Below are 13,551 nucleotides of genomic sequence, written 5' to 3' on the forward strand. Positions count from 1 at the left end.
TGAAAGGTGGAGGACAGGTGAGGCGGCAGCGCCACACCTGAACCCTTCTGGATGCCATGCAGGAGAAATATGTGCTGGTATCTGGCGCCCCCTTGTGGCGCGAAGGCCAACAGACACGGTTAACCGGAGACGGAAACAGTGAGGTACGTAGCAGTGGCTAGCCGCCAGCACAGCCTCCTGTTCACAGGTCCGGAGGGTTTCCCCGTTATTCTAACACTGAGAGGACAATTTGCAAGACATTGATGTCATTTTGCGGAACTCAAAACGGCGGGTGAGTGTGTGAAAACGGGCTGTTTATTTATTTATCTGCGGCATTTGTCTCGCCGCTTCAGGTCCTTTCTTTTAGGCGGCCAGCTAGCCGACGTTAGCCCGTTTATGTAATCATGGCGGAGTGTTGTTGCTCCTCCGCACTGGTTCATACTGGTGGTCCTGTTGTCACACGAAGAGACTCGTTATGGGAGATACTGTAGAAAAGTGCACGCGAGCTCACAACGGGCCGCTGCTTCTGCATACACGGTCACGCGGAGAGGGACAGATAAGGGAGACAAAAACAACAACACATGGTCGATTCCCAAGACATCTACAACAACAGTCAACGGCAGGTTTCTTCTTCTTCTTCGGGTTGTTAATTCCCCTTTTCTCTGCCATGTCCTTCTGTCCTCCCAGTCGTCGCAGCAAGTGGGACCAGCCGGGTCCTGGTCCTGGTCCTGGTCCGGGTGGGATGGGGGAGGCGGAGGCGCCCACCGGGGCTCTCGATGCTGCGGCTGCGGTGGCGGCCAAGATCAACGCGATGCTGGTAGCGAAGGGCAAACTCAAACCCTCGCAGATCGGCGTGCCAGGACCTCCTGACAAGGTGAGGAGGACCACAATATTATTTTATGCAAGAGTCTTTCATAACAAAACCGGCTCTGATGCAGGAGCATCACAATATGTTGGTAATGTGTGGTTACCCATATTAAACTTTCACATACACCTACAGTAGTTCTGTTATCTGTTTGTCTGTGCACTTTATTTTCTATTGTATGTTCTATTGTAAATTGAATGTTTCTATTGTACATGGAATTTGACTCCGGTTTCACGTTGCTCTCGTCGTACATGTGTACATATGATATACAAATAAACAAGATGAATATAAAAAAGACGTGCAAGTAGTGCCGATGGAGGTGATTAATTGTTCATCAGAGTGACGGCTAGACATATCACTTCCAGTGTGAGCAAAATGTAAAATTTTGGTTTGAAATCTCTGTTTCTACTAAGCCTTTGTGGCAAGTCAAATTTATTTAATATTTGATTCTAAATATTATGTTTTTGCCCCAGTTTAGTGACCGTGGCCCTAATAAATGTGGAGCGACAAATATTTCATCTCTTGATTCCCTTCCTCTCTCAGGCTCTAGGTATTGGGAAGCCTCCAATGCAGGCAAAGGCCAAAGATGACCTGGTTGTAGCCGAGGTGGAGATCAATGACGTGCCGATCACCTGTCGGAATCTGTTGACGCGTGGGCAAACGCAGGATGAGGTCAGTAGCAATATGGACAATCGTATCTCCAGAATTAAGTTAATCACGAGTCTTGTGGAGTATTTATGGACATATTTCACTTGTTTGTCTGCAGATCAGTAAAGTGAGCGGTGCTGCGGTTTCAACCAGAGGGCGTTACATGACGGCAGAGGAGAAGGGCAAAGCGCTTCCAGGGTGATTTCTGTCGGCTCTCATTTTCAGACACTGATCATAGTCGACTTGGTGCTTTATTGTTTATGTTAACACGTCCTTTCTGCTCTTTCCTTGCAGGGATCGACCTCTGTATCTGCATGTGCAAGGACAGACTAGAGAGCTCGTCGACAGTCCGTACCTTTTCAGTCGTTTTTTTTAAATGAGTGTATGTCTTTGTATATCATGTGATTAGACTGATGGTTTTCTTCCCTCGTTCTGCAGGGGCAGTTAATAGAATCAAGGAAATCATCACCAACGGTGTGGTGAAGGCTGCGACCGCTTCGTCTTCATCACCTTTCTCCCCTAGTGGGGCTTCAGTCACAGTTTACCAGCAGCATAACCCACCTCCTCCCTCACTGCCCCCCATGACCCACCACAAACCACACTTTCAGTCTGGAGTAAGACGGTTTCCTTTGGCTTTTCATACCTCATGAAGTTAGATTATACTACTATAAAAATGTTGCTGATAAAGCAGGCGTCTTTTGTTAGAATTGCCTACAGTCATGCATATGGTTGTATTATTGACATTATGTTTTTATCTTTCTTTCTCTAGATGCATTATGTTCAAGATAAAATATTTGTGGGCCTGGAGCACGCTATCCTGGGGTTCGTGGTCAAAGAGCGGGTCGAGGGCCCCGGCTGTTCATACCTGCAGCACATCCAGGCTGAGACGGGGGCCAAAGTCTTCCTGAGAGGAAAAGGATCAGGCTGTTTAGAGCCTGCCTCTGGCAGAGAGGCCTTTGAACCCATGTACATCTACATCAGGTGGGTGTTGTCCTTTGATTGAGGAACGATTAAGAACCGCTGCTTCTCAGAAATTATTCCTGCTTGTATAATAACTAATGAATGAGCTAGACACAAAGGTGTTTGCAGCATTGTAGGCTCAGAATAACTAAATTAAGTCTGTTCTCTCTCCAGTCATCCTAAACCAGAAGGACTTGCAGCAGCAAAAACCTTGTGTGAGAACCTGCTTCAGACAGTGAGTGATTTATTGTTTGTGTAAAAAAAAACATGGTACTTTGTCCAGGCCTGTACGTTTTCTATTCCAACTACAATTGACATTCATCAGCTTACACAACTCCAAATGCATGCTTTGTTGGTGAACACTGCCATTGTTGACTGAAGAGCTAGCTTGAGGGCAGCTCGCAGTACAGCGTCATTTAAACCGCTTTGAAATTTGGCATGAAAGACCCACACATATCAAAGCATATATTCCAGGGATGTCCATCAACTTGGTACAATATATTATTGACTAATCAGATTATTAGCCATGAATAGGTAATTAATCAATACAATTGCTAGTGGCCACCTCTGACATTTCCTAATCGTGTTACGCTGTCAAACTAAATCATTGATACCAACCGACTGTGGCATGAATGGCCTTCACAGCTTTCACAGCAGAGTAAAAAAATTAATTGGCACACATCAGTTACACAACTGTAGATAGTAGTGCAAGTATTACAAGTTTGGTGCAGAAGTTTGAGACACTGCTTCCTGCAGAAAGTACAAGACACCGGTAGAAGCTCAAAGGAAGTTTTTATTTCTCCCAAGAGGGATCGATGAATGACATTTGATAATTTATGGTTCTAATTATTATACTCAAGTTGTATTCAATATTCTTATCTATAACATAGTGACAAGTTACATTTGTTTTTGCCGTCTTAATAACATTTCTTCCAATAGTACATTTTCATAATTCAGTTCCTTGATCCACTAACATTATGTACAATGTTTCTCCCTCTCTAGGTCCATGCAGAGTATTCTCGCTTCCTCAATCAAATGACCTCAATGATGCCATCACAACAAGGTAAGATATAGCCGGTTGTCTTTCTGTGGTTTAGATTTACTTGATTTGTCGATTGTCGAAGTCATTGGAGGAGCCTGATTTGATCTGTTTCCCTCCCCTTCCTTCTCCAGGCTTTGCACAGCCTCCAGTGGTGAACGGGATGCCTCCGCAGCTTCCTTACTACCCGCCTGCTGGATACCAGCCAGGCTACGCGATGCCTGTACCACCACCTCAGCCACAACCTGTCTCTTTACCTTACACTGTCCCACCTCCTCTACATCCCACAGTGCCTGCAGGTGTGCCTCCTCAGTACTCCCTCCCCCCTGCCCCCATCCTTGCTCCCGCTCACACCCTCGCTCCAACGCCAGCTCCTGTCCATGCTCCTGCTTCAGGCACTATGCCACAGGTAGGACCGAGCCATCAAAACCACTTGTGAATAGCATGCAAAGCAATAATACTTACTACATATCCTTCCGTCCCTGCAGACTCTTCCTCCTGTACCTTTTCCTTCATCAGCTGCAGCACCACCAAAAGCTCCGACTCCTGCCGCTCCAGTTATACCAACGCAGAAAAGACGCTTCACAGAGGAGGTCCCAGACGAGAGGAACAGCAACCTGCTCGGATACCAGGTGATAAACAGCTCTTCCACCATTACAGCCCCTCTTCCTTCTGCAGGTTTTTTTTGTTTTGTTTCCTTCTTTGCTTTTCTCCACCTTGTTTGTTTATTTCGCCTTTTGTTTGTTTGAGTGCAGTGTGTGACGAGTCACTGTTTCATCCAATCTGTGTCTAGAGCCGCTCTATTACTTCAATTCATCCTTCCTTTCTTCAAATGTTTTAAGTACATTGGTTGAGATGGCTTGGCTTGCTGTTGCTGTTCACTTACAGTTTACCTGTGTCTTTCTACTGGTAGTAAGGAGTTTCAGGAAAAGGTATTATTAATACTGATAAGCATCAAGTATCTTTCATAGTTGCTGGGGAAATTGTCAGTAATCAGACTTGTGGTAAGCTATTCACAAGGACAGTTGTTTCACTTTGGTCCTGGTATAGTTTTAAATATAGTCATATTAGGACAGGGTCTAGTAGAGGATGTCTGCTAATCGCGCCTGTGTGTTTTTCTGCTCATAGCATGGACCCATTCATATGACTAATTTAGGTGCAGGCTTCCCAGTGGGCAGCCCAGAGATTACAGGACCCCCACCACAGAGTTCCTCTGGCCTGCCGAGTGAGAGGGACAGGTACAGAGATTTTTTGAATAAATATTAATAGCATACAAGGGCCAGTAGGCAAAGTTAACTTAAAGTTAACCCCATTTCTCTCTGTTTCTCCAGTCGGCAGCTAATGCCTCCACCTCTGCTGCCTGTGAATGGAGTGAGACCCAAGATGGAGGAGCGAAGGGCAACGCAAGGCCTCGTGGGTAAGGGCATTAACCTGTGGACTGACAAATCCCTGCCCAAATCCAAATCTGCAGTTCCGTACTGTGGACTGTGTCCTTTAAAAGCTCAGCCTGGATCTATTCACAGCTTCAATGTCGAGCTGCAAAGAGTCGAATATAAATCCTCTCTTGGGCCACGAGTCTGTCTGAATTTAAGTTGTTCCACTTGAGATTAAAGAGGTATATCTGTTACATAAAGGCTAATCGGATGCATCAAGACGCAGAGTTGGTCAAAAATGTTTGTTTCTTTGGATTTGAGTACTTCCGCTTCAAACATGGCCTCATGCATCCATCCCACGATTCTGCTTCTGTGACTATAAATCCCCAGATAGTGAGGAAGAGCTATGACTCAACATCTTTTGTGCGTTGTTCAACCGTTTGTATAAAAAAAAGAGAGCAAGAAATCTGATATATCGAGTCCAACTTACCGTCCCGTTCTGATGACATCATCAGTCTGGGGTTGTCTGTTGTTTGTTTGCTTTCCTCACTAACAAGAATCTCTCCTGTTTTTGTGTTTTTCTCTTTTTCTCTGTGTTTTTCTTCTCTTCCATGTGTCTCTGGGGCGATGCTGGATTCTGATTGGGGGTGGGGCACGACTCGTCCTGTCACGCTGTCCTCCCGCTCGATTGGACGGCCATAACACTGTCGCTCCCCACCAACCAATGACTGCTTTCAAATGGCTGCCCCCTCCTCTACTCTTCTGACAAACTATATTTTGAATCTATTAACTATTTGTTTCTCCCAAAATGTGTAACGAATAATTAACTTGAACTTGTCCTATTTGAAACATGTTGCCGCTGTTGTTTTGTGTTTTTTTCTCTCTCCATGCTTCTCTCCCTTTCTCCCCAAATGTCCCAACCTCTTCCTTTCTTCTGCATGCTTCCCCTTTTCTTCTTTCAGAGCCCTCAATGAAGAGATTGAAAACTGGTTTGGTGGCGTACGCCGGCGACTCTTCAGATGAAGAGGAAGACCACCTAAGCTCCAAAGCCTCAGGGCCAGGTAACCCTGGGGCAGTTCCTCCCACCTCCTCAGCCTGGACACACGGCTATCGCTGCCCTCCCCCACCACCCCGTGCTAAAACACAACCACAGCAGCAGCCTATGCCTTTCTGGATGGCACCCTAAAACAGGGAAAATCTCCTCAGTGCTTTGTGCCGAGTCTTACGAGATGTTCACCCAAACTAAGCCTGTGTTTTTTTTTCCCATCACTCATCACGTGGATGATGCTTAACAGCTACATGTTGGTTGCAGCATAATCTTAGTGCTTCGGTCCAAATGGACATTCTTATGTTTTGGAAAACTACTTTGTTCTTTTGGTGCACACATCATAGTTTGAAGATGAACATTTGCAGGACTGATGCTTTAGCTATTTTGTGGATGTATAGACGGTCAGATGAGACACATTCTGCCCCTTTGAATGGTTTGAAAACAGATGCCAGGTGTTTAAATATTGTGTTGTTGTAAAAACAATATCACAAGCCGATGATCACTGATCACTTTTCATTTAATCCCTAGTACAGGTTTTTGTACATTGTCCCCTTTCCTTTGTCCCTGTCCAAGTCAGTGACACCATTCTTTCCTATTCTGATCTTTTTGTACAGATCATATTGGATTTATTCATGCTTTTATGAAATAAATAAACTTAATTTATTGCAGTGTTTGAGCTTGTGATTCTTCCTATATTTTACCTTTTTAAATCTGTTTTGTCATATTTCATCACAAACCAAGTTGGTCACATCTGCCAATTAGCTGTCAACAGCTCTGCCTGCCAAAATAGAAAGTGACCACCCTGCTGCAGAATTTACGACGAGTCATTCTCTTATGAAAACCTTTGCAAAAACATTCCTATGCTTCTGCAATTATGATACATTTTAGATTTAAATAAGTTTAATTTGAAACACAGCCGTTTGCATTCTTAATCTGTACAGAAATATTTTCATATTAAAACAAATGTACACAATGTCGTATAACACAAGCTATTATTAGTTATGAAGGACTGAATGCTGACATGGACACCTGCACAGTTTCAGATCATCTCGATGTCTGGCTCTCTTGGAGGGTTTTTCTTGTTATACTGAGCGATGCGACTCTCCATGACCGGCCGGAAGTGGCGGATCAGTCCCTGTAGTAAAATGAAAGGTGAAAAGGTTCAAATGTAAATTAGTTCATGTTTGAACTTGTCACCTCAGTCAATGTTTCAATGACAGCTTCATGTTTTGGAGACCGGTTAAAAGAAAAGAAAGCAGAGACGTCACCTGCACAGGCCAGGCTGCTCCGTCTCCCAGGGCACAGATGGTGTGTCCCTCTATCTGCTTGCTTAGCTCCCAGATCATGTCAATCTCTGAAGCTGCTGCTTCTCCTCCAACAAACCTCCACATCATTTTATCCATCCAGTCGACTCCTGAGGGAGGACAGGGAGAGGAGCGGGGAATACAGTAGAAAAGTACTCTTAACCTTTGAGCAATGTTTTGACCAAACACAGATTTTATTATACACATATCAAGAAAATACTTTCCATTTAGTTTTTTGCAGGTCATTAACTTGTTCAAGAGTATTTTACATTACAGTAGCGTTTACATTTTCTAAATATATTACTTCTCTCATAACTCAAATGTGTGAGAAAGATTAAAAGAGCTTTAATTCCAGTGTGCAGCTACTAGCTTTGTATTCATTGTTTTCCATCACCTGCTATCTCACAAAGGTGTTGTGGATGTGCACACGACTATTCTAGCCTATAAAAGAGAGTAAAGGCCACGAGGAAAAATATTGAAAGTATTAGTTTTAAGAAATATCAAAGGATGAGGTGATGCATATTCAGACCAACTCACTGCATGGTGACTGTCTTGTATGGATGGCTGGATTACTGAATGGACCTACCGGGTACAGGCCCAGAGGCCTCAAAGTGTCAGGGCCATATAATGCCAATCCAACAAACAAGCACCAACCAAGAGACTCAAAATGACCACAAATAAACATGCAATGACCTCAAGAAGACACCAGAGGGACCAAAACAACTAGAGAGACGCAAAACAGCTGCAATGAGACAACGAGATCACAAAGAAACCTGCAACGATCATGAAAAGGGGTAAAGAGATGCAAAAAAACTATAAAAAGGGGGAAAACATGGATGAAGTCTGTGTCTTGCTCCGATGTAGGAGAGGTGGTGGAGTTAAACGTCTGTGCTCAGGGGCCCATTGTCTCATAATCCGCCCCTGCTATCTTTTAGGTGATAGATACATTGTGCAGTTCCTTACCCTCTCTGCAGGGGGTGCACTGGCCACAGCTCTCATGTTTGTAGAACTCAACCAACCGTGCAATGGCTCTGATCACATCAGTCTGAAGGGAAAATGCAATTATCACATGTATCTCTCCAGACTGATTGTTACTGAAGCTGCAGTGCGTTTTCTCATCTACATTTTTCAGGGATCTGTTTACCGACTTATCCAGGACTATGATGGCGGCTGTTCCCAGTGCGGTCTCTGCACGGACCAGGTCATCGAAATCCATCAAAACATCGTTGCACACATGCTGAGGGATGATGGGAGTGGAGGACCCCCCTGGGATCACTCCTAATAGATTGTCCCAGCCGCCCCTCACTCCTCCTGCACCAATCACACCAGAGGAGAGAGGAAATCATGTCAGCATCTCATGAAGTCAACCAGCATCAACACAGCCTGGACTGTAAACACACACGCACACACACACACACACACACACACACACACACACACACACACACACACACACACACACACCTGCGTGTCTCTCTATTAGCTCCCGTAGAGGAATAGACATCTCTTCCTCCACTGTGCATGGTGTGTTAACGTGACCGGAGATGTTGAACAGCTTTGTCCCAGAGTTCCTCTCCCTCCCAAAGCTGGCAAACCAAGCGCCGCCTCGACGACAGATCGCAGGCGCCACGGCAACCGTCTCCACATTGGCGACTGTCGTTGGGCATCCAAACACACCTTGAGGTAGAGATGAAGCAGTGAATAATTACTCAGGAGCTGTAATTACAATACAACTCCAGTAGGAAACCAGATGTATCAGGCTGTGGTGTTGACACCTCACCTATGTCTGCAGGAAATGGTGGCTTGAGTCGGGGTTTTCCTTGTTTGCCCTCAAGAGACTCGATGAGGGCCGTCTCCTCTCCGCAGATGTAGGCTCCGGCCCCCCGCATCACAAACACGTCAAAGTCAAACCCAGAGCCACAGGCGTTCTTACCTAGCAGCCCTGCGTTGTATGCCTCATTTATAGCCACCTGTTTGACGAGTAACAGTAAGAATCATACAGCATCTATAGATCAACGAGTCACCCATCGGGCCTTCGCCTACCTGTACGTTTGAGGACTCATTGTAAAACTCTCCTCTGATGTAGATGTACGCTGCTCGAGCGCCCATGGCTCTCCCAGCGATCAGGCAGCCTTCTATTAACTTATGGGGGTCGTGACGCATTATCTCACGATCTTTACATGTGCCAGGCTCCCCCTCATCAGCATTCACCACCAGGTACTTAGGTCTAAGGACACAGGGAAGAAGGAAACACTCAGACTGATAGGCGGCATCACCAGAGTGTCATTGTGAGTGATGCTAACGCGTTTCTTCCCCTCTCCTACCTGCCATCGCTTGGCTTGTTCATAAAGCTCCACTTCATGCCGGTGGGGAAGCCGGCTCCTCCTCTGCCACGAAGCCCTGAGGTTTTCACCTCATTTAAGATCCAGTCCGATCCCTTCAGCATGATTTCCTTTGTCCTATACCAGTCTCCTCGTCTCAGTGACCCCTTGAGTCTGAAGAGAGAGAGATGAACAAGCATTTCTAGTTTCAGGTCATTCAAAACTTTGGAGGAAAGTTGTTTTTCTCCTTTTATGGTTTTACCTCCAGTCATGCCGACCATATAAGTTGGTGAATATCCTGTCTTCGTCACTCAGAGGGCCAAATGTGGTCTTTATTGGCTTCACCTGGTGAGAGTGAGAAGATGAAAGAGAAATATAATTGATGAGGCGCTGATGATATATGCATGAAAATTAGAGATGCCATCACTTAAGGGCTGAAACCGTTGTTTTCATTATTGATTGATAATGAAATGATGATTAATCAAATAATCGTGTTGTGTATAAAATGTCAGAAATTAAGGAAAACTCCAAGGTGACTTTTCCAAATGTCTTTTTTGTACATCCAAACAGTCCAGAGATGTTTAGTTTAATAATGTTTACGACAAAGAAAACATCAAATAGTCACACTTGAGAAGCTAGAAAAGACCATATTGGGGCATTTTTGCAAAGAAATTATTTAAATTACATTTTCAGCTGTTCAAATAATCGTTGCAGCTCTACATCATTTATATAATTACGTTGCTGACATGATAGTTAAACCTAGAATTAATGATATGGAAAATCATTTGAATTTAAGATATATTATATATTTTGTTGTCAATATGTGGAATTCTGTTATGACTTTGGAAATATGCTTCTTTAGTTTATATGTGAAATAGTACAATTTATTTCCATGAATTGTCTAAATTTGGGTAGTTTAAAATTCATGATTAAAACATTTTCCAATTCTCACGGTTTTAAAATCACCACTCTATGTTAAAATAAATGAAAACACGAAAATAACATTTAAGTAATATGTCTGGCTCACAGCATATTGAAAACGCTGTGCAACATAAATACATTTACAGGAATTAACATGGAATGTGGTTATAACTGGTATATTTACCATATAATAAAATGTACGCAAGACATGTTTAAACATGTAATTAATTATATTCTACCCATTTGATACTTTCTATGATCACAAACAAAACGTAAACTATATTAGAATAATCATACATATACAGCTACAGACACTTATGTCTATCCAATATTTTTGTATCTATAAAACAATGAAAAAAATACAGATTGACCCAAAATAGCGAATTAAAGAATATCATCATGTTTATCTTTGTAGCTCGGTTGCATAATCCCCTTATTTGGCCACATCAATAATCTGGCATGCCTGTATTTGAAAGTACGTTTATAGGTCAGTGTGCTGAGATGTAGAGTATATCGCGTGTTGCCTGTTTCAGAGTGTGTGTGTGTGTGTGTGTGTGTGTGTGTGCCTACCTGTGACTGTGCTGCAGTGCTGTAGGTCAGACGCTGAGCGACATGCCGCCCCACAGCGCCCCACAGCATCCGCCGAGGCAGCATCCTGCAGGAGACAGACACCTCCAACCCTCTTTACACACTTTTATACTCCAAAGCCTTTTCTGCCTGGATTCTCCGTTGGACTTCTACAATCAAATTGATTTCTGAAACTGAGCTCCAGTGTGGGCCTGCGGGTTTAGCTTAATTAAACTAAGAGGATTAGCTAATGCACTGCGTCACATCCGATCCCATCTGCCCGTGCGGCTCCCCACAGGTACCCAATCTTTCACTGGTGCGTGCTCGTGCCCATGCAAACAAACTAACAATTCATTGTTGAGGTCACACACAGACGCTATCATAAAAGGGACTTTGTGCATGATTTACAGGCTTAGAAATGGAGTGTTAATTTGAAGATAACCAATAAATATATCAAAAGGTCCACAACTCATTGACTAACTCATCTCACAACACGCCTTTTTCACAGCAAACATTTAGACTCATATCGTTAAAAGGCCCTGTTGTAAGAGTTAAATCGACAAGGTACATTATAAAGGGGTTATTAATTATATTATACAGTGTTACTAATAAGGTGTTATAAATAACATTAATTATGGCTATATTCTAAGTGACCCAAGTGTGATAGTGAATATGCAAAAAGTATGCAATTTGGGTAGCAGTGTGTTTAAGATTAAGAAAGTAGTATTGGGCAGGATGTGAGCAGTCCAAAAAATATGGAGTATTTTAAAATGGTTTAAATTAAAATAATGTAATCTACTTTCAAGGGGGGCTAGCATTACTAGAGATGTATGTACATCTAAGTTTATTTTAAAGAACATCTGCTTCTAATAGTCATATTGTCATAACTTACTGTTTGTCCACCAGAGAGCACAAGTCAGCTGTAAAATGTTCGACTCTGCACACATGTTGGTAAAAACGTTTTACTAAAGCCCTGAAAGAGTTGTTTTTGTAATATAAATCAAAACAGAAACATTGAAAAGATCAAGCTTAGATATGTTTATTTATTTTCTTTACATTAACTGAAACAAATGATGGGAAAATTAATTCATATCTCTGAGAAGGTTCCACTAAAAACGGAAAGACAAAAGTGTATCCCTGATAGCGGGGTCTCTACCCCATGTCCCTTCACCAAAGCCAAGAAAACAAACCGCTTAAATAGAAAGACACACTTCACAGCTGGCATCAGTTAACCCTCATTCATTCACAAAGCTCCGACCGGGAGCACCAACACCCTTCATGAACGAGACCAACCGTCACACTGCCATTCCAGTAGGACTCGTTCCAGTAAGGCCAGTAGTTTACCGTCATGCCTATTATTTCCCTATTTGTATCCATCAAATGATAACAAATCTACAAAATCTCTCATTCATTTTGTTTGCCAAGTATTTATGCACATACAAGGATTACAGAGACTTTAATAACATACATATTTTAAGATATTCTTATATATTTGTTTGATTTCATATTCTATCGTAAATTTCCACATTCTTAATTATGTCTTTTTACTATTGTATTTTGTCGTTCTATTTCTTGTATGTGCACACTTGGCAGTAAACCATTTCTGATTCAACTGATTCTGATGAAACTACTGGCCGTGTACTTTCACCTGACAGCACCAAACGATTGCTTCCCATTTTATATTTGTATAATCACTTAGTGCATTGCTCAAGATTTCCTGAGAGTAGTTGCAGCACAAACAAAAAAAAAAGATCTAAGGCAACTTCATCCCAATATATATCATATGGACTATAGACTCTGTACTATTATGCAGAAGGAAGAATATTCAATTTATGCAGGTTTTAAAGAAGTATTTCAATCACAATCTTAAATGTTATCGAGTGAGTTAATGAACTAGATATGGAAGGTCCGACAAAAAGGCTCAAAGCTCTGAAATCTCATTGTGCAAATAAACTACAAATAAAAATAAAAAAGATTTCCTACACAAAAAAGGAGCGGATAGTGCACACAAGGCCAGACCAGCGTGACTGCTACACCATGTTCTGACTGCATGGGTTTCAATAGAATTGGGAATAAAAAGACAACTGCCGTTGTTTAAAGCCATAAATGATTGCATCACACCCTGCGGAAGGCCTTAATGTACTGGTCTCGGGAAAGCATGACGAAACTAAAAAGATTTTTGGTCAAAGATAGATCAACAAAAAGGATAATGGCCCCTTTAGACACAGCGGTGGCTGATCTATAAGAACTGCTATGTTAACATATACAGGACCATATATGTTAAATTAACAACAGAAAAGCATGCGGAAAATGTCAAACAAAGTCATTTTGCGTTCCAGTTACATCAAAAGGTTTTAAACCCCCTGACTTTTCCCTTGCTCAGTTCCTTTCTCTTTACCCCGGATGGAATGTGCCTGTATTATTGCAGTACCTGACAGGGTTTAATGTGCAAAGAATGCATTCGAGGACGAAAAGAAGACAAGCAGCCCATTAAAAAAAGGCGGTAAGTTACATATGTTGAGTCAA

At 42.7% G+C, this 13,551-nt stretch overlaps 2 protein-coding genes across 2 annotated transcripts; one reads left to right on the forward strand and one right to left on the reverse strand.

The window, feature by feature from the left end:
- Positions 1-242: 242 nt before the first annotated feature.
- Positions 243-6,574, forward strand: khdc4 (KH domain containing 4, pre-mRNA splicing factor; the record flags this gene model as incomplete). The annotated part of the gene is made up of 14 exons (XM_079227552.1): positions 243-271; positions 667-853; positions 1,388-1,516; positions 1,611-1,690; positions 1,787-1,839; positions 1,931-2,106; positions 2,262-2,473; positions 2,627-2,687; positions 3,455-3,515; positions 3,626-3,900; positions 3,980-4,123; positions 4,620-4,729; positions 4,823-4,908; positions 5,827-6,574. The coding sequence occupies 14 exons, from the start codon at positions 243-245 to the stop codon at positions 6,048-6,050; spliced, it is 1,827 nt and encodes a 608-aa protein (XP_079083678.1). The 3' UTR covers positions 6,051-6,574.
- A 377-nt stretch (positions 6,575-6,951) lies between these two features.
- LOC306744863 (NADH dehydrogenase [ubiquinone] flavoprotein 1, mitochondrial-like) lies at positions 6,952-11,112 on the reverse strand (the record flags this gene model as incomplete). Its single annotated transcript, XM_079227560.1, has 10 exons — positions 6,952-7,047; positions 7,181-7,326; positions 8,180-8,261; positions 8,361-8,527; positions 8,681-8,893; positions 8,997-9,186; positions 9,260-9,443; positions 9,541-9,711; positions 9,800-9,882; positions 11,029-11,112. The coding sequence occupies 10 exons, from the start codon at positions 11,110-11,112 to the stop codon at positions 6,952-6,954; spliced, it is 1,416 nt and encodes a 471-aa protein (XP_079083686.1).
- Positions 11,113-13,551: the final 2,439 nt, after the last annotated feature.

This window comes from Taurulus bubalis (genome assembly GCF_910589615.1).
Source record: "Taurulus bubalis genome assembly, chromosome: 12".
Classification (NCBI taxonomy): Eukaryota; Metazoa; Chordata; class Actinopteri; order Perciformes; family Cottidae; genus Taurulus; species Taurulus bubalis.